The sequence below is a fragment of the Perca fluviatilis genome, chromosome 4 (assembly GCF_010015445.1).
Source record: "Perca fluviatilis chromosome 4, GENO_Pfluv_1.0, whole genome shotgun sequence".
NCBI classification, from domain to species: domain Eukaryota; kingdom Metazoa; phylum Chordata; class Actinopteri; order Perciformes; family Percidae; genus Perca; species Perca fluviatilis.
In genome coordinates this window covers 39,458,392-39,482,425 of record NC_053115.1, presented here as the reverse complement: position 1 = coordinate 39,482,425, position 24,034 = coordinate 39,458,392, and the positions used below count along the sequence as shown (strand labels likewise).

General features: G+C 40.9%; 2 protein-coding genes across 3 annotated transcripts in view; both read left to right on the top strand.

Annotated features, from left to right (window-relative positions):
• LOC120557668 overlaps window positions 1-24,034 on the top strand; it is a 1,015,838-nt gene that overhangs the window by 870,371 nt on the left and 121,433 nt on the right. The window lies entirely within an intron of this gene.
• Window positions 2,223-23,653, top strand: LOC120557122. The gene is made up of 10 exons (XM_039797154.1): window positions 2,223-2,291; window positions 2,558-2,615; window positions 7,962-8,309; window positions 9,152-9,427; window positions 16,205-16,331; window positions 16,882-17,168; window positions 17,831-18,160; window positions 18,818-19,036; window positions 20,410-20,520; window positions 23,161-23,653. Exons 1-10 carry the CDS (start codon window positions 2,223-2,225, stop codon window positions 23,217-23,219), a joined length of 1,884 nt encoding a protein of 627 aa, XP_039653088.1. The 3' UTR covers window positions 23,220-23,653.

Genomic DNA, 24,034 nt, shown 5'->3' with positions numbered 1-24,034 from the left:
ATTTGTGGCATGACGGCTCGGAGAGATTTCCAGCAGTTATATATTTAATCTTCTCTGTCAGCTTGCCAACTAGTTTTCAGAAACTGTCAGTCACAGCCGTTGTGTTCAGGTGTTACAGCTGACTCCTTCAGGTGGAGGCTTGTCCTGTGGATCCGGCTCATTGTAGTTTGTTTATTGATTATTGTGACAAATATTATGAAGATCTACTTCAGACCAATTTGTGATGATAATTCTGTGGTTATTTTCCTCCGAAACACAAATACATGAAGTTAAAATGTCTTGAGCCACAGCTACATCTCCCCATGTAACTCCCTGCAGCTGTCAGTAACCTTACTGGTTTGAGGTCTGTTGTGAATTTTTAAATGTATTTGTTAGACTATACGAGCCCCATATTTAAATGTTAACCAGAGAAAGTTATGTGTTTTACTCCTCTCCGTCTCCTCTCTCTCTCCCAAGCTCAGTGTTCCAACCAAGTAGAAATACCTGTTTATGTTTATTCTTCCTGATCCAATCTGATAAATAATAATAATAATAAGAGCTGTAATGCCAACGGGTTTTTGAGATGTTTACTATATCTATCTTTTCAGAGTAGTGGTGTTCACTTTATTTATTTGTTTCACAATTCAGGGGCAGTGGAACAAGACAAACATTAACATTTTGTCACCTTAACAATGTCTTTCTGTCCAGGAAGTGAAAGTGCTAGTAGTAATCTTACTGCCCTCTGCAACCGTTCTAACTCAGCTCAACTCTAGTTCAAGTCCAGTTCAAGTGCATACAATCACATTAAAGGGAAGTCCACAGCATCCACAATATGCAGAGAAAGAAAAGCCTATTAACAACTAAGTTGTTTGGCATTACTTGGTAAAAAAGAGGGAGTTCAATGTTAATAATCAATAATGACATGCTCCAGACCAGTTTGAACTGTAAGAATTAGATAAAAAAAGATAATAAGGTTATAAACTCTGGATAAAAATAGAAATATAGCCTATGTAAAAATCGGAAATGTGCACATATGTAATCTGGAGGGCAGTGCGAAGGATTTTCTGAGGACAGTGTGTAAAACAAGACCAGAAAACAAGAATGTTTCTTTTTATTTTATAAAATCCTAAATGTAACTGTCACTTAACTGTCCCTGCACTGCCTGCACTGCCTGCACTGCCTGAAAGGACCGACAGCTGGCGTTGCAACCTTTATTGGCTTAACTTAACAAGCAACGGCCTCTGACCCTAAACCTAACTGTCACGTGACCGGCCGGCGGTCAACTAATTTGGTAGGATATCATACGAATTGTTGTGCAAATGTTTTTGTTGATAACAATGAGTTGTGTTATAACAAAAAAAACTTCTTATGTCTGTCTAAACTTAATTCCTTTGCATGTAAACATACTGATTCATTCATGATTTTATCTTTCAGGGCCACTATTGATCGTGGACGAAGACAGATGTTATTTTACCCTGTTCCCTCAGCACCAGGCAGGACATTACAGCAGAGCTGTTAGACTGGAAGACAGATGCTCTGAGAGAAGATGATGAGACGGAGGTATGATAGAGTCAGTCATTACAATAACTGCAAATCAGGAGAGTGAGCAGTTCAAAGGTTGAGTCTTCATTTTCAAGATGAACTGAAACATGGCAACACCTCCGTAATCATCAGAAATACGTAGGTGGCTGACAGCAGAAACTATACCTGAGATATTTTAGATCTGCAGCAACATAAAACATGTATTGAGTTGTTGATGAGTATTTTCATTAAACAGTTAAAGATGTTTTCTCAATGAACGGGAAAATAAAATGTCTGCTTAACGGTTTGTCAAGTTGATAATACTTCACAAGCACTAACTAATGTTTTATGTTAATAATGCTTTTGGGTTCTAACTTAAAAGACAAATCAGGGAAAAACATCCCAGGTAACTCAAGTGAGTCCTGACTTCACTCTCTACCGCTCACATATAACTTTAAATCTGTGTTGAACTGACTGGGATCATTAAAAAAAAAAAGCATTAGAGGATTTTTAAAAGTTCATTTTACAACTTTAAAAGACAGTGACCTATGCAATACTGCATATGCTTAATGGGCAGGGGTGGAAAATAGGTGTATACACTCGTACTGTACTTAGCAGCTCTGCATGTATTTTCTTAATTTGTTGTATTGTGAGGTATTTGCATGTTTTTTTTTAAGTTGCAGTGCAGTAGCCTTGCACAAAGTCTGGTGTGATCACTCGGTATGCTAAACCGCGCCCAGGCGTGGTTGAAAGAGGTGGGTCAGGACACGGTTCGGTTGGACTCAGGCACGGTATGCATCAGTGTCATCGCTAAACCGGCCTCGTCTGGTTCTTATCTTACAGATAAACAGGAATTGTAGTGGGCGTGTAGCAACAGATAGGCTTTCTTCTACCAGGTGTTGTACACATACAAAGAGGGTGTGTGTGTGTGCCAGGTGTGTGCATGTGTGTGTAAACAGTGCTGAGTGTTCAACGTATTGCAGTGAGATTGCGCTTTTATTTTGGAGGAGACCCCCTGATTACCCCCTAAGGACCCTTTGGTGTCCCTGAACCCCAGTTTGAGAACTTCAGCTTCAAGCTACACTGCTGCAGACGCTGGTTGTTCTTTATTAGGGGTAAGTTGTTATTTAAATTAAATTGTTTTAGCTTCCATTTCCAACAATGTGGCATCTCTGCCGTCCTAAAACCAACTTTAATCTGCATTGTGTTCCACCTTTTAAAATGGCTCAGCAAACACACGTCACTATTAAAACTCATCGTAAAATATTTTAAGTCATTTATTTCATGATGTAGATATTATAATAAGACTAATTAGGAAAACCTTTGTCTGCAGACACAAGTCACTGTAATATTTGATATTTTGAAGGCATGTAACATCAGTTTTCTATTTAAACTGCTCACAGCTTATATTCAGAAGACATGAAAACGGTTGTGATGCAACAGTTTATTTTAGACAAAAAAGAGTAGTGTAACTGTATGCAAGTTTTCCACTTTCCAAGCCACATGAACAAAGTCCTTTCCAGAGACAGAAACACATCGAGTGAGATGATGCAACAAAGTAGAAGATGGAGAAAAGAAACGCCATATATCACATAAGACAATAATAAAGCTTGGGATATTAAAATTATACTCCTGCTACTAATAGCATAATTGTAATAATGACAGGGACAATAATGAATAATGATTTGAGTGTTTTGGGAGCTTTCATTGTGAAGGCCTTGGGTGCGACACCTGTATATAGGTGAGATGAAAATGAAAGTATAAATCAAAACCAACTCTGACTTTGTTACAGTAACTGATCCAACGATTCATTGGACAACTATGGAGCTTCTTCTGGATCTGCTGTGTTTGTGTCTTCTGTGTTTGACCACAAAAACACTTTGTGATGAAAACGGTAAGAATTATTCTACTAACTTAGAAGAAGAACTTAGAAGGGCTCGACTTTTGAGAGGCAGGTGGAGGGACAAATAAGTTATTTTCACCCCCCCGCCCTAACCCTTCACAGCACAAGTTATTGATCTGATTGTTCCTCACAGATGACCTCGGTGCTTTTTAAAGTTCGTTTTGGCATTCAGTTAGTTTTTGGGTGGGAGGAAACCGGAAACCCCCGAATTTAGAATCTGTAAAAGAAAAGGTAGGCCTACTTAAAGCAAAAGTTCAAATAGGCTACTCAATGCAAGGATTATTAGGAACACCCTACTAGTACTGTGTTTGACCCCCTTTCGCCTTCAGAACTGCCTTAATTCTTCATGGCATTGATTCAACAAGGTGCTGGAAGCATTCTTTAGAAATGTTGGCCCATATTGAGAGGAGAGCATCTTGCAGTTGATGGAGATTTGTGGGATGCACATCCAGGGTATGAAGCTCCTGTTCCACCACATCCCAAAGATGTTCTATTGGGTTGAGATCTGGTGACTGTGGGGGCCATTTTAGTACAGTGAACTCATTATCATGGTCAAGAAACCAATTTGAAATGATTCGAGCTTTGTGACATGGTGCATTATCCTGCTGGAAGTAGCCATCAGAGGATGGGTACATGGTGGTCATAAAGGGAGGACATGGTCAGAAACAATGCTAAGGTAGGCTGTGGCATTTAAACGATGCCCAATTGGTACTAAGGGGCCTAAAGTGTGCCAAGAAAACATTCCCCATAAGGCATGGATACTCGAACCGAGCCCATTGGGTCCCACGGTACCTGAAGCAGGCGTGTTGTATGCAAACGGAGCAGAGTTGGTGCAATAAGTTTAAGTTTTATTGTAGCTACACAGTGTTTGCGGTGTCCGATATAAACCCCAAACTGAAAGCCAAGTTCAGTTATTTGCTCACCAGAAACAGGATATTAACCCTGACGATATTCATGTTATAACGTCGGCCCTGGAGGTAACGAGTTTCTCCTGATTTTCTGAACAGTCGGAAAAGAAGCAAGCAGGAAAGGTTAACACATTGAACATTTTAACAGCTTATTAACGTGCGCTTGTTGCCCCGTGTGTGCTGATGCCTCATCTGTTGACTTTTCCGAATGCCTTCCTACAGTTGTTTAATAAAAGCTTTCCACACAAAAACGTAGCCTACATGTGTCATTAGTATGAGGAAAAAATTTGATTTTAACTGTGTCGGGCGCGAGTCGGGCTCGGACACAAATTTCTTAATGCCTGTCGGGCTCGGGCCGGGTTCGGTTACTGCTCTGTCGGACGCAGGCCGGGCTCGGACAGAAAAATTCGGCCCGATCCGGACTCCCCACACCATTACACCACCACCACCACCAGCCTGCACAATGGTAACAAGGCATGACGGATCCATGTTCTCATTCTGTTTACGCCAAATTCTGACTCTACCATCTGAATGTCTCAACAGAAATCGAGACTCATCAGACCAGGCAACATTTTTACAGTCTTGAACTGTCCAATTTTGGTGAGCCCGTGCAAATTGTAGCCCCTTTTTCCTATTTTTAGTGGTGATGAGTGGTACCCGGTGGGATCTTCTGCTGGTGTAGCCCATCCGCCTCAAGGTTGTTCATGTTGTGGCTTCACAAATGCTTTGCTGCATACCTCGGTTGTAACGTGTGGTTATGTCAAAGTTGATCTTCTATCAGCTGGAATCAGTCGGCCCATTCTCCTTTGACTTCTAGCATCAACATTGCGTTTTCGCCCAGAGGACTGCAGCATACTGGATGTTTTTCTGTTGGAAAGCCTGCCAACACCCCCTGCAGGTGGACGGCGTTGCTCCAGTCTGATGTCGGTTGAGTGAGCGCCACTGCGCTTTGATGTATTTTTAGAGAGGCAGCGGACTTTTTCCTTATTCCTTTTCTTCATTCTGTCTGGTTTGTGCGTTCGTGAGGAGTTTGTTGTGTGACCACATACAGGTACAATATATGTGTTAGTTTAACTGTATAGTTTAACTATTTAGATCGAAGTTATGGCAGCAGTTGTCATGTAAGCCTTATTTTCCTTTCTCCACGCCACACTCGTAAAGAGTCTAATTAGCTAATTATCGGCGTTAATATGTGATAACGCATGTTTATATCACACTTCGTGTGTGCTTTGAGTGTTTGTATGTTAAGTTAACTTCTATAATATAGTGGAGGAGGTTATTGTGAAGTGAAATTCAGTTACTGTGCTCTGTAGGTTATATGCATGTAATGACCTCGTGATTTATTCAACGCTTCATGTCTGTGGCCTGTTGGTAACAGTTACAGCTAATATTTGTGCACTTTAGTTTAAAGCTGCAGCCTTTTGTTCAGTTAGTAACTATAGTAACCACTGTTGATTCCTATACCATTCATAAATATTAGTATAGCTCATTTATCACTGATATTATTATACTGCAGCTTAAATTGATATTCTTATTGTATTTATCTTTGTTTCTTGTAGACCACAAACTCAAACTACAAATGCAACTCAAAATAAAGCTCTGTTAACCAGACATACTTCCTCTGGAGCCTGATTCTTGATCGGAGTCAAGTCCATATCTACCACCTGTTAGAATTTCACTAAATGACGTGTTCTTAGATTTCTGAGGACGAAGGAGAGGCTAGGTTCGGATTGAAAGATTAAGCAAGATGGTTTAATAAAACAACATGAAAAACGATAGTCAACAGAAAACACAAATGTTACACTGCAGCTGACAGCGGACTGCTCTCATGCTTCTCTTGTGGAGTCACATAATTACAGTCCTGAATCATTCTTAAGATCACCCATTTATTCCCTATGGAATTGTGGGTGTTTCCTTGACTGAAAAGTCTCTCAGGTTAAGGACACACCTTGACTCCAGGTCACAGACAAAGGTCAATTATCATGGTAGTGCTGATTCTACTCAAGTTTACAGAGTTTGCATTTCCTTTGTTCTAACCCAGACTAGAACACCAGGAGGGTGGAGACTGAAGGAAGCAGAAGGTTATTTCATGCTGTGTTGCAAAAGGTTTCTCTTAGTTGGGTTTAACCTAATCAATTTAACCAAAGACAGGAAGAGAGGGGGAGAGAAAATCTCTGTCTTTACCTTTTGTTTACAGAGACAAAAGGTGGTGATTGTGATAATCAGGTCAGTCTGAACCTATTCTTTTCAGTCAAATAGTTTTCATTCCTATTTTCCTAACCTGACTGCAGCATACAATTTATTATTTAAAACATAATACATAAGCATAGTTTTATCTTTTTACAACCTAACACACCTCAACCAGTTAAATCGTGGGAGGTCATATCCCTCCGTTTCATTTTCATTTTTCAGACCATTCTTTGTAAACCCTAGAAATGGTTGTGCGTGTATATATTCCTCACAGATGACCTCAGGTTTTTTTAAGTTTTTGGGTGAGGGAGGAAACCGGAAACCACCGAGCTCAGAATCTGGGTAGATGCTAGTTCGGATCTGCTAGACATCACAGGAAGTGCCTCGTGGCCAGCCTTATTTTTTGCCTTACTCTGCCTCTGATTGGCTTACCCTGTTATTCTTACCCTAACCCTAACCAATCCCCACTCCTCATGCCTGAACCTAACTACGTCTAGCAGATCTGATCTAGCATTTACCCAGAATCTGCTGCAGGGTGACACATTCAACCATTTTAAGTGCTAAACATGCCTATTTTTGTTATTATTCATCAGTGGTGGAAGAAGTATTCAGATCATTCACTTCAGTTAAAAAACACTGTAAAAATACTATGTTACAAGCAGAAGTCCTGCATTGAAAATATGACTTAAATAAAAGTATGTAAGTATCATCAGGGAAATGTACTTAAAGTAAAAGTATTTGATGCAGAACAATCCGCCCATTTTAGAAAGGGTAAAGGATCCAAACAGTTGTGTGTTTAATGGTCTAATCATTTCAGCTGAGTAATTGTACTTAGTTACATTCCACCACTGTTATTTAGGTTCATTTCTACAGGAGAGTTGTGTATGTGGGGAGAGAAGATTTATGTATTTTTTCACGTGATTCCACTTGCTCAAAAACTCTTTATCACAACTCTAAATGAGGAAATGTTTTACATCCGGAGGATGTCACAGACATAAAGTCAGAATCAGTTGATCCATACAACATACAAGTGTTCAGATCCTTTAGTAAAAGTACTAATACCACACTGTGAAAATACTGTTACAAATAAAAGTGCTGCTTTGAAAATGTTACTTGAGTAAAAGTAAAATAAAAGGTACTTAAAGTAAAATTTTAAGTACTCAATGCAGATAAATCTTCACACTCGAGAAGTTAGAAACATAACATGTTTTTACTAAAATGACTGAAATGATCAAAATAGTTTTGTCACTCAATTAATGATTAATCAGCTGATCTTTTCAGTGTCATTGTGTAAAATACATAATAAAACCAAATTTTAAATATATTCTACAAATTCAGTACATGTATTAAAAATAATTGTGGAGGAGGAGAAATTACTAACTAAACTCTTTTCAAAACTTGTGGAATCATTCTGTTGACACATGTAAAAATAGTGATTAATACATGATTTTATCTTTCAGGACCAGCAGTCATCAAAGTGGAAGGAGGGTCTGATGTCGTGTTACCCTGCTCTCTCAGCACCAAGGAGAACATTGAGTTTAAACTCTTCTTTGACTGGAGGAAAGTTGCTCAGAAAGATGATGGTCTGAAGGAGGTGTTCATGTATGACGCAGGCATTCATTACAACAACGGTCTAGATGGTCAGAGTGAAGAGTTCAAAGGTCGAGTCTCTCATTTTCAAGATGAACTGAAACACGGCAACACCTCCATAATCATCAGGAATACACAGATATCTGACAGTGGAGTCTACACCTGTGATTTTCCTCGTCTTCAGCCACCTCAAACATTCCCCATTGAGCTTGTTGTTGGTGAGTACTTTCATTAAAGGTCCCATGGCATGAAAATTTCACTTTATGAGGTTTTTTAACATTAATATGAGTTCCCCCATCCTGCCTATCGTCCCCAATTGGCTAGAAATGGTGATAGGTGTAAACCGAGCCCTGGATATCCTGCTCTGCCTTTGAGAAAATGAAAGCTCAGATGGGCTGTTCTGGAATCTGCTTGTTATGAGGTCATAACAAGCAAGGTTACCTCCCCTTTCTCTGCTTTTCCCGCCCAGAGAATTTGGCCAACCCATGAGAGAGAGACATCATGGCTTTCAAAAGAGAAAAGTGGCAGTTGGTTAAGGCCACACCCCCACTCTCCACCTTGCCCCTCCCTCTCTCCTCCTCAATAGCTACAGACACAGAAATGGCACATCCTAAGGAAAGCTCATTGTGGGACTGGCTCTAGTGGCTGTAATTCTGCACCAAGGCTGAATTTTGGGAAAGAGACTTCAGATACAGTATTAGGGGACCACTAAGGTCTATATAAAAGCATCCAAAGAGCACCATGTTATCGGACCTTTAAACAGTTGAAGATATTCGCTCATTCTCTGAAATTCCAGCAGTCTTTAATAGTATAAATAGTATTTTTATAACATATTATTATAACAACTTTGTATATGGTTATAGAACAAAACAAATTTAGCAAAACCAGAACCTGACTCCTACTGAAAAAAGTTAAGTGTTCAACAATATTAAAATGTATAATTAAGGCTTATAGCGTGCTTTTCTGTTTCTCCCTGTGTTTCTCTCTCACTGTAATCAACATTTCCATTTTTAATGGTCTTATTGTTTTATATGATCTTTTTTTTCTGCTTTGTTCATAGGTGCAGCTTCAAAACCATCTGTGACATTACAGGAACTAACAACATTCTGGGCGCTGCTGCAGTGTGAAGTTCATGGCAATCCAAAACCTAAAGTAGAGCTGCAGGACAGTGCTGGAAACACACTTCCTGCTGAGAAACCACAGACCTCAGAAAGAGGAGGCAGCTATTACATCACCCTTCAAACTACTGTGACCAAGACCGGCACCTATCGCTGTGTAGCCACACAGGAGAAAATCAAACATGAGATTTATGCTGAGACCTCTGTGTATATCAGTGGTGAGATTCTTCCTTCTTCCTTTAATTTTTTTATTCTTTTGTTTATGTGTTATTTATCTGCAAAATTTTATAGGTGGAAATGGGTGTGGCCTGTATCAGATTCACCTATATTCAGTTACTGGCCAAAATTCTATTCAGTTCAATTCAATTTTATGTATAGTATCAAATCATAACACGAGTTATCTCGAGACACTTTACAGATAGATTTGGTCGAGACCACACTCTATAATTTACAAAGTCCCAACAATTGCAGTAATTCCCTCAAGAGCAAGCAGTGCGACAGTGGCGAGGAAAAACTCCCTTTTGGGAAGAAACCTCGGACAGACCCAGGCTCTTGGTAGGCGGTGTCTGACGGTGCCGGTTGGGGATGTGATGAACAGTGGCGATAATAGTCACATTAATAATGGAACAGTGACTTCAAGTGGTAGTCGTAGTAGTTCATGTCATATCAGGGCGCTGCAGGGCGTTACAGGATGTAGCGTGGCCCAGCAGAGCATGGATGGACATAGCAAGAAGTAGCAGGGTTCAGCAGGACGCAGCATGACATTGCAGGGCACCGCTGAGCTCAGCAGGGAGTGCAGCAGGACCACGGCGACAGCTGCAACCAGGATCTTGGTGCCAACGTTCTCCAAGGAAATACGCTGGGGGAGAAAACATAAGGACTCCGGAGAGTAAACTCCCCAGAAACTAGGATTAATAACAAGCATTTCTGGTATGGGATGCACACAAATGGTAATAGAAAGGGAGAGGAGAGAGCAGCTCAGTGTGTCAAAGGAAGGAAGTCCCCCGGCAGTCTAGAACTATAACAGCGTAACTAAGAGAGACAGGTCATAAGGAGAGGTGGCCTGTTCGGGCTTGAAACTCTCCCCTGCCGGATCGGGCTGGGTTGGCCTGTCTCCCTCTACTTTTGTTATATATTATTAATCTAACAATTATGAAGAGAAGCAGGTGGGCAAGTTAGGTGGACACTGCAACTCCTCACTCCCAAACTATAAGCTTTATCAAATAGGAGAGTTTTAAGTTCATTCTTAAATGCGGTGACAGTTTCTGCCCCCCGAACCCAGATTGGGAGCTGGTTCCATAGGAGAGGAGCCTGATAACTAAAGGCTCTGGCTCCCATTCTACTTTTAGAGACTCTAGGTACCACAAGTAACTCTGCATTCTGGAAGCGCAGTGCTCTAGTGGGACAATAAGGTATTAGGAGCTCTTCTAGATATGATGGTGCTTGACCATTTAGAGCTTTGTAGGTCATGAGAAGGATTTTGAATTCAATCCTGGATTTTACAGGAAGCCAATGCAGAGAAGCCAATACAGGAGAAATATTATCTCTTTTCTTAGTTCTTGTGAGAACACGCGCTGCAGCATTCTGGATCAGCTGGAGAGTCTGAAGGGACTTATTTGAGCAACCTGACAGTAGGGAATTACAATAGTCCAGCCTGGAAGGAACGAATGCATGGACTAGTTTTTCAGCATTGTTTTGAGACAGGATATTCCTAATTTTGGCAATGTTACGAAGATGGAAAAAGGCTGTTCTTAAGGTTTGTTTTAGATGGGCGTTAAAGGATATATCCTTATCAAAAATAGCCCCTAGATTTCTGACAGTAGTGCTGGAGGCCAGGGCAATACCATCCAGAGTAGCTATGTCTTTAGATAATGAGGTTCTGAGGTGTTTAGGGCCCAGCACAATAACTTCAGTTTTGTTAGAGTTTAACATCAGAAAATTATAGGTCATCCAGGATTTTATATCTTTAATGCATGCTTGAAGTTTATCTAGCTGACTGGTTTCGTCTGGTTTGATTGACAAGTATAATTGGGAGTCATCCGCATAACAGTGAAGGTTAATTGAGTGTTTCCTAATAATATTACCAAGAGGAAGCATATATAAGGAGAATAGAATTGGTCCAAGCATTGAGCCTTGTGGAACGCCATGGCTAACTTTAGCGTACTTGGAGGATTTATCGTTAACATTAACAAATTGAGATCGATCAGAGAAATAGGACTTAAACCAGCTTAGAGCAATTCCTTTAATGCCAACTAAGTGTTCCAACCTCTGTAACAGGATTGTATGGTCAATAGTGTCAAATGCAGCACTAAGATCTAGTAGAACAAGAATGGAGAGAAGTCTTTGTCTGCAGCAGTTAGAAGGTCGTTAGTAATTTTCACCAGTGCCGTCTCTGTGCTATAATGCTTTCTAAATCCTGATTGAAAGTCCATCCATCCATCCATCCATCTTCGTCCGCTTATCCGGTGATGGGTCGCGGGGGGAGCAGCTCCAGCAGGGGACCCCAAACTTCCCCTTCCCAAGCCACATTAACCAGCTCCGACTGGGGGATCCTGAGGCGTTCCCAGGCCAGGATGGAGATATAATCCCTCCACCGAGTCCTGGGTCTTCCCCGAGGCCTCCTCCCAGCTGGACGTGCCTGGAACACCTCCATAGGGAGGCGCCCAGGGGGCATCCTTACCAGATGCCCGAACCACCTCAACTGGCTCCTTTCGACGCGAAGGAGCAGCGGCTCTACTCCGAGCTCCTCATGGATGACTGAGCTTCTCACCCTATCTCTAAGGGAGACGCCAGCCACCCTCCTAAGGAAACCCATTTCGGCCGCTTGTACCCTGGATCTCGTTCTTTCGGTCATGACCCAGCCTTCATGACCATAGGTGAGGGTAGGAACGAAAACTGACCGGTAGATCGAGAGCTTTGCCTTCTGGCTCAGCTCTCTTTTCATCACAACGGTGCAATAAATTGAATGTAATACCGCACCCGCTGCGCCGATTCTCCGACCAATCTCCCGCTCCATTGTCCCCTCACTCGCGAACAAAACCCCAAGGTACTTGAACTCCTTCACTTGGGGTAAGGACTCATTCCCTACCTGGAGTAGGCACTTCATCGGTTTGCTGCTAAGAACCATGGCCTCAGATTTAGAGGTGCTGATCCTCATCCCAGCCGCTTCACACTCGGCTGCGAACCGATCCAGTGAGTGCTGAAGGTCACAGACCGATGATGCCATCAGGACCACATCATCTGCAAAGAGCAGCAACTGCCTCCGGAGTCCTCTCGGATAACACATCCCGGAAAGACTCCTTCTTCATTCGGACGGCTTCCCTGACCACCGGTGTCCACCACGGTGTTCGTGGGTTACCGCCCCTTGAGGCACCTAAGACCGTAAGACCACAGCTCCTTGCCGCAGCTTCAGCAATGGAAACTTTGAACATTGTCCACTCGGGTTCAATGCCCCCAGCCTCCACAGGGATGCACGAAAAGCTCCGCCGGAGGTGTAAGGTAAAAGTCTGTCGGACAGGGCCTCCTCCAGACGTTCCTCCATTTATTACCCCGCACTACCCGTTTTGGGCTTACCAGGTCTGTCCAGAGTCTTCCCCACCCCCTGACCCAACTCACCACCACGATGGTGATCGGTTGACAGCTCCGCCCTCTCTTCACCCGGAAAGTGTCCAAAACATACGGCCTCAGATCAGATGAAACGATTATAAAATCGATCATTTACCTTTGGCCTAGGGTGCTCTGGTACCAAGTACACTTATGAGCATCCCTATGTTCGAACATGGTGTTTGTTATAGACAATCCATGACTAGCACAGAAGTCCAACAACAAACAACCACTCTGGTTTAGATCAGGGAGGCTGTTCCTCCCAATCACACCTCTCCATGTGTCTCCATCATTGCCCACATGCGCTTTGAAGTCCCCCAGCAGAACAATGGAGTCCCCCACTGGAGCCCCATGCAGGACTCCAGTCAAGGTCTCCAAGAAGGCCGAATACTCCGAACTCTTGTTTGGTGCATATGCACAAACAACAGTCAGAGTTTTCCCCCCCACAACCCGCAGGCGTAGGGAGGCGACCCTCTCGTCCACCGGGGTAAACTCCAACGTAGCGGCGCTCAGCCAGGGGCTTGTGAGTATCCCCACACCCGCCCGGTGCCTCTCACCCTGGGCAATACCGGAGAAGAAAAGAGTCCAACCCTTATCCAGGAGTATGCTTCCAGAACCGAGACTGTGCGTAGAGGTAAGCCCCACCAGATCTAACCGGTAGCGCTCCACCTCCCGCACCAGTTCCGGCTACTTCCCCCACAGAGAGGTGACGTTCCACGTCCCCAGAGCCAGCGTCTGCTGCCCGGGTCAGGTCCATCGAGGCCCCTGACCTTCACTGCCACCCATGTGGCAGTGCACCCGACCCCAGCGGTTCCTCCCACAGGTGGTGGGCCCATGGGCTGGAGAGATGGGAGCCATGTAGCTTTTTCGGGCTGTGCCTGACCGGGCACCGTGGCAAACCCGGCCACCAGACGCTCGCTGACGAGCCCGCAATCTGGGCCTGGCTCCAGACGGGGGCCCCGGGCTTCCTCCGGGCAGGGTCAGTCCATCTCTACCTCGGTCACTCATAGGATTTTTGAACCATTCTTTGTCTGGCCCCTCACCTGAGACCACTTTTCCTTGGGAGACCCTACCAATGTGTGAGACAAACACAATCTCTGTCCTCACAAGAGTTTCAGCAGAACTAATCTCTGTCTATTTAACTCGAAAAGATTTTTCCAAAGGTATCTGTTTGTGGGGCAGTGGTGGCCTAACGGTTAGAGAAGAGAGCTTGTGTTCGGGACGTTGCTGGTTCAATCCCCAGATCAGGCAGACTAAAAACTGGGGGAGAAGTGAAAAATCTTTAACCCAGTGGCCAGGAGATCAGACTGTGGTTGTACTAGGCAGCTTGGCAATTGTATCTGTGTGAATTTTAAAGGTTGTTGTTGCAAATGAAAAATTGTTCTCAATCTACTGAATAAATAAAGGTGAAATTACAAAAAATAAAAGTGCCCATCCAGACTACAAAGTAACCCCAGAGTTTTCAAACAAAACGGGGGCAAATGTTTCTGTTTTAGGGGCTCGGAAACGAGGAATGTAAACGAGCCTGAGGTACCTGCACCAGTCTATACCACCACTAAAAGGGGTATGCAGCAACAATTTTGGGCCCCCACAAAAAACATATAAATAAATAAATAAGTGTGCCCCCCGTTCTGATATGTTTACTTATTACGTCCCCGTTGTCTGACATAGGCTAATTGTTATATTTTCCTTCTCTGTCTGCACTATTTTTTCCCCAAAAAGGACACAGTGAATAGGTTGGTCAACAGAACTTCACCATACTGGACATTTAGTGTTGTGTGGTCTAACTAATAGAACTCCTACCTGATGTCATCACTGGGCTCATCTCTACGTGATGCCATCGCCGACCTCATGTCTGTCTCATTCACTCCTTGCCTGTGTTCTTCTCCACTAAGACATATTGTCAATCTAACATTATGTAATAGATTTTCCATATTAGTTTTTCCATAATATTAAGAAATGAATCTGTTGGTATCAAGTGGCTCCCCCTACACTTCCACCTAATGTTAGACCTACCCGTTGCCTTCCCCTGTCTTTCCTGATCCACCCATCCTCACACCTGAATGAAATGAACTCACTATTAAATATAGCAGCCTCAGTTCAATTCTTAAATCAGCCTAGTGATGGCATTAGATAAGACAAATATTTTGCAGTAAGGTTGTGCTGCTGTTTTTTTGGATTTTAAAAAGTACAAATATGGTGAGCCACTTAGCAGAGAGAGAGAGAGAGAGAAAGAGAGATTCCATGTCACCCAACAGATGTAACTATAAGCCTAGCCTGTATGTCTGACAGCTAATGGTAACACAAAATCTAGACGACAACTCACTACTGTACCTGGCGCCCCCGCTCGCGATATTACGAATCCTACTATGGCCACGCCATAGCCCGGGTCTGTGCGTGGCCATAGTAGGGAGCGCCCATTGACATATATAAATGGGAGCGCCCCCCGCTCCCTCTTCTCATCTATGATGGAATCTTATGAGACAGGGCGCTTACTCAAGCCTGTTAGTCCTCTACAATGTTATATAATAACATTGAGGAAATGCAGAAATGATTTATAAACGCACAAAAGCAGCTACATATAGAAAACACCAAAACAAATATTTTTTACTTTTTTTTTTTTTTTTACCATCGCTTTGGCGCCCCCACGGTGCTGCGCCGCATATAGTGCATACCCACTTTTTGCGCCACTGAGTATTAATAACAATAATAATGATAATATCAAGACAATCAAGACACCCACAGACACCTTAATAAACATAAATAAAAACATTTAATGTGCAACAAATATAGTAAAATCAAGGAGGATGGAATGTGAGGAGGAAGACGTGGGGCAGAGCAGCTGAAGGCTCTGGCCCCCATGGTGCTGAGTCTGAATGCTGGGACAGTTACAATTACAGCTGAGGAGTACAAAGTGTTCAGACAGGTCTGAGATATATGGAGGGGGGGATTTAGGCTATAATTACATAGTATATTGTGGCCAGTTGATCTTGTGCATGTACCACTTTTAGTGTTTGAAAAATAGTAATAAAAAATAGTAATAATAATAAATTTTCAGCATATCACACACTTCATTTTCAGCCTTCTGGTAAATTTTTCTGCAACTATATAGTGCTTTTCCTGCCTCAAGTTATGGTCCAAATGTCTTTACTGTATTTATGTAATGGAAATTATGATAGTTTTTTGGGGGTTGCACTGGCCAGTTTTGATTATGAATCACGCCTATGCATTCATGCCACCACTGATTTTTATCTGCAGGGTTATAGATTTCAGGTTTCAGGAACATTCCAACCTTCAGTAGTTCTCTTTGTGTAGACTGAGATGTCCAATCTGCTGGATATGATCGGTGTTACATTCTGAGTCTTACATTAACTTTTTATCTTCTGTTTCAGGGTTCTCCACTCTACTCATTGTTGTTTTAGTTCTCGGCATTGTTTTTCTGCTTGTTGCTGGTGTTCTGGCTGTTCTAGCTGTGCTTGTATACAAGGGTTACATCATATTAAATCGGAATAAAGGTAAGTTCAAATAATGAATTGTATCAACATATGCATGATGAGCAGACAACACAACAGATTATGTATATGAATCTCATGTTTAGAGTCTTTGCAGTTGTTTTATCTTCAGTCATTAATCATTGTGTTGGTATTTACATCAGTGTCGGATCAAGTCAGTTAGATTTTCATTAATAAAACTGTTATATGATGTTATAATGTAGTTGAGATCATTTTATTTGATTCTTAATTCATTATTCTTAAAATGATTTATTATATTTGATGTAAGGTATGTAAATAATATAATACACTACAAGCTTAAACGATTAGAATATGTTGTGTTTAAAAAATATGGAGAAATAATTATGGAGAAAAAAATTAGACTACAAACTAAACTTCTTGTAAAACTGCCTTTGTGGAATATATCTGCTTCTAAAAAATGTTCTGCCTTAATAATTACAAATTACATTGATGACTCTGCATGTAATCATATTGATTAATACATGTTTTTATCTTCCAGGGCGAAAAGTCATCACAGTGAAAGAAGGCAGTGATGTTACTTTACCCTGTTCCCTCAGCACCAAGGACATTCGGTCAAAATTATTTTTCTGGCTGAAACTTCCTCAGAAAACTGATGGTGTTCAGAATGTGTTCCTGTACGATAAAGGTGATCTTTACAGTGACGAGCGTCCAGGTCAGAGTGAGCAGTTCAAAGGTCGAATCTCATATTTTACAGATAAACTGAAACAAGGCAACGCCTCCATAACCATCAGAAATACAACGTGGGCTGACAGTGGAGTCTACAGATGTATTATTTATCGAGATCTTCAGAAACCTCAAAAAATCTACATTAATCTTGTAGTTGGTGAGTACTTTGATGAACCAGTTAAAGATGTCCTCTCATTTAAGGACTGGAGCCTGGTCTCCACCTTGTTATCTAGCTGCTGCATCTGAACAAACATGATGAAAACTTGGAACTCATCGATGGTGTCAGTTTCACATTTCTTAATGAAATATCAGCAGTCTGTAGTAGATTAAATCTGAGTGTGCACACTGCCTGATGTTGCTGAGAGATACATCTGCATTTTGGTTTTGTTTTTGAAAGTAACCAACCAAAAAGTTAACTTTACATGCATAGTTTTTAATATTTGTCTGAACTCTGGCCTCTAGTTTTACAGCCATATGTGTGAAGCCGAGAGTGAAAAAACGGGACTACTTCAATTCATACAACAGGATGTTATAATGTACTCAAGATCATTTTATTCTAGTCTTAAAATGATTAAATATATGTAATGAAGGGTATGTAAATTATATAATGCAGTACAAGCTTAAATATAGTTCAAATATGTTTATGTTTACAAAAATATGCAGATATAATTATGTAGGAGAAATTAGACTACAAACTAAATTGCTTGTAAAATTGCCTTTGTGGAATAATTTTGCTTACAATTTTTTTCTGCCTTAATAATTACTAACTGATGACTCAGCATGTAAACATATTGATTAATACATGTTTTTATCTTCCAGAGCCAAAAGACATCACAGTGAGAGAAGGCAGTGATGTTACTTTACCCTGTTCACTCTGGCCCAAGGAGGACCTTCGGTTAACAAAGTTTATCTGGAAGAACGTTTCCCAGAAACCTTATGATGATCTGGAGGTGTTCCTGTATGATAATGGTGAGCGTCCAGATCAGAGTGAACAGTTCCAAGGTCGAGTCTCACATTTTCCAGATGAACTGGAACAAGGGAACGCCTCCATAATCATCAGAAATATGACGTGGGATGACAGAGGAGTCTACAGATGTAGTTTTCCATCAATTCAGAGACCTCAAACGTTCTACATTAAGCTTGATGTTGGTGAGTACTTTGATGAACCAGTTAAAGATGTCCTCTCATTTAAGGACTGGAGCCTGGTCTCCACCTTGTTATCTAGCTGCTGCATCTGAACAAACATGATGAAAAGTTTGAACTCATCGATGGTGTCAGTTTCACATTTCTTAATGAAATATCAGCAGTCTGTAGTAGATTAAATCTGAGTGTGCACACTGCCTGATGTTGCTGATAGATGCATCTGCATTTTGGTTTTGTTTTCAAAAGTAACCAACAAAAAGATAACTTTACTTTTATGCATAGTTTTTAATGTTTGTTTGAACTCTGGCCTCTAGTATAACAGCCATATGTGTGAAGCCGAGAGTGAAAAGATGGGACTGCTTAAATTCATACGACAGGATGTTATAATGTACTCAAGATCATTTTATTCTAGTCTTAAAATTGTTGAATATATATAATGAAGGGTATGTAAATTATATAATGCAGTACAAAATATTTCAAATATGTTGGTTATGTTGAAAATATGCAGATATAATTATGTAGGAGAAATTAGACTACAAACTAAATTGCCTGTAAAACTGCCTTTGTGAAATAATTCTGATACAATTTTTTTCTGCCTTAATAATTACTAAGTGATGACTCTGCATGTAAACATTCTGATTAATACATGTTTTTATCTTCCAGAGCCAAAACTCATCACAGTGGAAGAAGGCAGTGATGTTACTTTACCCTGTCACCTCTCGCCCAACGAGGACATTCGGGCAACACAGTTTAACTGGAAGAAACCTCGTGATGATCAGGTGTTCCTGTATGATAATGGTGATCTTTACAGTGACGAGCGTCCAGGTCAGAGTGAGAAGTTCAAAGGTCGAGTCTCACATTTTCCAGATGAACTGGAACAAGGCAACGCCTCCATAATCATCAGAAATATGACGAGAGCTGACAGTGGAAAATACAGATGTATTATTTATCGAGATCTTCAGAAACCTCAAATATTCTACATTGAGCTTCTTGTTGTTGGTGAGTACTTTGATGAACCAGTTAAAGATGTCCTCTCATTTAAGGACTGGAGCCTGGTCTCCACCTTGTTATCTAGCTGCTGCATCTGAACAAACATGATGAAAACATTGAACTCATCGATGGTGTCAGTTTCAATTCAATTTCAATTCAATTTTATTTATGGTATCAAATCATAACAAGAGTGATCTCGAGACACTTTACAGATAGAGTAGGTCTAGACCACACTCTATAATTTACAAAGCCCCAACAATTCTAATAATTCCCTCAAGAGCAAGCAGTGCGACAGCGGCGAGGAAAAACTCCCTTTTAGGAAGAAACCTGGGACAGACCCAGGCTCTTGTTAGGCGGTGTCTGACGGTACCGGTAGGGAATGTGATGAACAGTGGCGATAATAGTCACTTTAAAGATAATGGAACAGTGACTTCAAATGGTAGTCGTCGTAGTTCATGTCATATCAGGGTGCTGCAGGGTGTTACAGGATGTAGCGCGGCACAGCAGAGCATGGATGGACGTAGCAGGAAGCAGCAGGGTTGCATCACATTTCTTAATGAAATATCAGCAGTCTGTAGTAGATTAAATCTGAGTGTGCACACTGCCTGATGTTTTGTTTTTGTTTTAAAAAATAACAAGCCAAAATGTAAACTTTTATCCATAGCTGTTTTTTGGGGCATTTCTGCCTTTATTTGATGGGAAAGCTGAGATATGAAAGGGGGGGGAAGACAAGGAGGAAAACCGTCACAGGTCGGATTCAAACCCTGGACCTTCTGCATCGAGGATTAAACCTCTACATGTGCACCTGCTCTACCAACTGAGCTAATTGGCCACATTTATACATAGTTTTTAATGTTAATTTGAACTCTGGCCTCTAGTATAACAGCCATATGTGTGAAGCAGAGAGTGAAAAGATGGGACTGCTTAAATTCATACGACAGGATGTTATAATGTACTCAAGATCATTTTATTCTAGTCTTAAAATGATTGAATAGATTTACTGAAGCGTATGTACAAAAACTGATTAATACATGTGTTTTATCTTCCAGAGGCAAAACTCATCAAAGTGGAAGAAGGCGATGATGTTACTTTACCCTGTTCCCTCTGGCCCAAGGACATTCGGTCAACACAGTTTAGCTGGAAGAAAATGTCTCAGAATGATGAAAGTCAGATGGAGGTGTTCCTGTATGATAAAGGCGAGCTTCCAGATCAGAATGAACAGTTCAAAGGTCGAGTCTCTTGTGTTGAAGATGAACTGAAACAAGGCAACGCCTCCATAATCATCAGAAATACGACGAGGGCTGACAGTGGAGTCTACAGATGTAGTTTTCCATTAATTCATAAACATAAACAATTCCACATTAAGCTTGTTGTTGGTGAGTACTTTCATTAAAGGTCCCATGGCATGAAAATTTCCCTTTATGAGGTTTTTAAACATTAATATGAGTTCCCCCAGCCTGCCTATGGTCCCCAATTGGCTTGAAATGGTGATAGGTGTAAACCGAGCCCTGGGTATCCTGCTCTGCCTTTGAGAAAATGAAAGCTCAGATGAGCTGTTCTGGAAGGTTACCTTCCCTTTCTCTGCTTTGCCCGCCCAGAGAATTTGGCCCACCCATGAGAGAGAGAGACATCATGGCTTTCAAACAAGAAAAGTGGCAGTTGGTCCTTGCCCCCCCTTTCTCCTCCTCAATAGCTACAGACACAGAAATGGCACATCTTAAGGAAAGCTCATTGTGGGACTGGCTCTAGTGGCTAATTTCAGGAAAGAGACATCAGATACAGTATAAGGGGACCACTAAGGTCTATATAAAAGAGACTTCAGATACAGTATTAGGGGACCACTAAGGTCTATATAAAAGAGACTTCAGATACAGTATTAGGGGACCACTAAGGTCTATATAAAAGAGACTTCAGATACAGTATTAGGGGACCACTAAGGTCTATATAAAAGAGACTTCAGATACAGTATAAGGGGACCACTAAGGTCTATATAAAAGAGACTTCAGATACAGTATAAGGGGACCACTAAGGTCTATATAAAAGAGACTTCAGATACAGTATTAGGGGACCACTAAGGTCTATATAAGAGACTTCAGATACAGTATTAGGGGACCACTAAGGTCTATATAAAAGAGACATCTTAAGGAAAGCTCATTGTGGGACTGGCTCTAGTGGCTAATTTCGGGAAAGAGACATCAGATACAGTATAAGGGGACCACTAAGGTCTATATAAAAGAGACTTCAGATACAGTATTAGGGGACCACTAAGGTCTATATAAAAGAGACTTCAGATACAGTATTAGGGGACCACTAAGGTCTATATAAAAGAGACTTCAGATACAGTATTAGGGGACCACTAAGGTCTATATAAAAGAGACTTCAGATACAGTATAAGGGGACCACTAAGGTCTATATAAAAGAGACTTCAGATACAGTATAAGGGGACCACTAAGGTCTATATAAAAGAGACTTCAGATACAGTATTAGGGGACCACTAAGGTCTATATAAAAGAGACTTCAGATACAGTATTAGGGGACCACTAAGGTCTATATAAAAGAGACTTCAGATACAGTATAAGGGGACCTCTAAGGTCTATATAAAAGAGACTTCAGATACAGTATTAGGGGACCACTAAGGTCTATATAAAAGAGACTTCAGATACAGTATTAGGGCCCACTAAGGCCTATATAAAAGAGACTTCAGATACAGTATTAGGGGACCACTAAGGTCTATCTAAAAGAGACTTCAGATACAGGTATTAGGGGACCACTAAGGTCTATATAAAAGAGACTTCAGATACAGAATTAGGGGACCACTAAGGTCTATATAAAAGAGACTTCAGATACAGTATTAGGGGACCACTAAGGTCTATATAAGAGACTTCAGATACAGTATTAGGGGACCACTAAGGTCTATATAAAAGAGACTTCAGATACAGTATTAGGGGACCACTAAGGTCTATATAAAAGACTTCAGATACAGTATTAGGGGACCACTAAGGTCTATATAAAAGAGACTTCAGATACAGTATTAGGGGACCACTAAGGTCTATGTAAAAGAGACTTCAGATACAGAATTAGGGGACCACTAAGGTCTATATAAAAGAGACTTCAGATACAGTATTAGGGGACCACTAAGGTCTATATAAAAGAGACTTCAGATACAGTATTAGGGGACCACTAAGATCTATATAAAAGAGACTTCAGATACAGTATTAGGGGACCACTAAGGTCTATATAAAAGAGACTTCAGATACAGTATTAGGGGACCACTAAGGTCTATATAAAAGAGACTTCAGATACAGTATTAGGGGACCACTAAGATCTATATAAAAGAGACTTCAGATACAGTATTAGGGGACCACTAAGGTCTATATAAAAGAGACTTCAGATACAGTATTAGGGGACCACTAAGGTCTATATAAAAGAGACTTCAGATACAGTATTAGGGGACCACTAAGGTCTATATAAAAGAGACTTCAGATACAGTATTAGGGGACCACTAAGGTCTATATAAAAGAGACTTCAGATACAGTATTAGGGGACCACTAAGGTCTATACAAAAGCATCCAAAGAGCACTTTGTCATCGGACCTTTAAATAGTTAAAGATGTCCTCTTATTTAACAACTTAAATATGTTGGTTATCTAGAAAAAAATATGCAGAAATAATTATGTTAGAGGAGAAATTAGACTACAAACTAAACTAAACTGGTAAAACTGCCTTTGTGGAATAATTCTGCTTACACATTTTTGTTCTTTGATGTAGGACTCTATTCTAATCACCCAGCGACACACACAAAGCAGTAGGCGTCTCTAAGTGCACCTGCTATTCTGGTTCATGTTTGTGCATTAACATGAACTTTATTTCCAAACAGAAAAGAATGCATTTTGGGGCAGATCTGTGTAGATCAGACACCAAAAATAAATGATGTGTTAGCAGTGATTGTGCAGCCTGAATATGAACAAGAAAGTTTCATTTAATTTCTTTAATATTGTTTTGTCTTTTTTCCTGCAGGTTCAACTCCAGAGCCAAATGAACTTCATCCATTAATGATAGAAGAAATGCATTGTTAATGTCTGTGTTGCTGGAAACATTTATTTAGTTTTCAGTTATTTTTTATGCTTGTGTCATTTCAATCAGGAGAGACTTCGTTTGCAGATATGCAAACATATTTATTTTACAACTGTAATTGAGCAGAGTTGAAAGGCTGTGATTGGCCCTTGAATTTCATGGCCAAGTCTGATTGGTTTAACTGAAAGTGTCACTTCTAAACAGCTGATTTGATTTAAGAATGAGTAGGTAGTGATTGGGTTAATGACATCTTCCTGAAAGAGTTTGCGCTGAGCTTCATATCACAAATAATAGGCTCATTGATTTAGTCTTGCAGTTCTAGTTGATTGTGTAACTGTGTGTAAGACTTGTACAGTATTCCTGTTCCAGAGGTGTGTAGAGCAGAGAGGACCAGGTCAACATGATGATGCTCTTGTAAGTCTTGTATTTTTGTATTCAGACCAAATTACAAAGTTGCTTGACGATGATGATATTGTCAAAAAGTCAACGAGGTTATTTTGCAAAAGGTACTTGTATTATTATTTTATATTGTGTTTTATTACATTTGTTTTCTCTTTAGACAAACCATTGGTTGCTTCTGTATTTAAAAGAATGGTTAAAGGGCAACTCTTATATAGAATTTTTAGGTTCAAACTTGTATTTTGTGTTTGTATTTGTTTCACTAGTTGAAGCTTGAGCTACTGCAACAAGTGGTGTAGTCTAATGTATTGTAGTGGGTATGCTGTACTGTATGTTTATATATTGGCCATAATTTGCCTTTGGGGGGGGGGGGATATCCTAGTGGTTGGTCTGGGTGTCATCCCCCAGGAAAGTTTTG

What these genes read in the sequence shown, in the direction of transcription:
- LOC120557122 (XM_039797154.1), top strand. Translation starts at nt 2,223, where the DNA reads ATGCTAAACCGCGCCCAGGCGTGGTTGAAAGAGGTGGGTCAGGACACG. An exon ending in CTGGTTGTTCTTTATTAGGG is followed by an intron (nt 2,616 to 7,961) that starts GTAAGTTGTTAT and finishes TTTATCTTTCAG; the next exon opens with GACCAGCAGTCATCAAAGTG. An exon ending in GACCTCTGTGTATATCAGTG is followed by an intron (nt 9,428 to 16,204) that starts GTGAGATTCTTC and finishes CTTCTGTTTCAG; the next exon opens with GGTTCTCCACTCTACTCATT.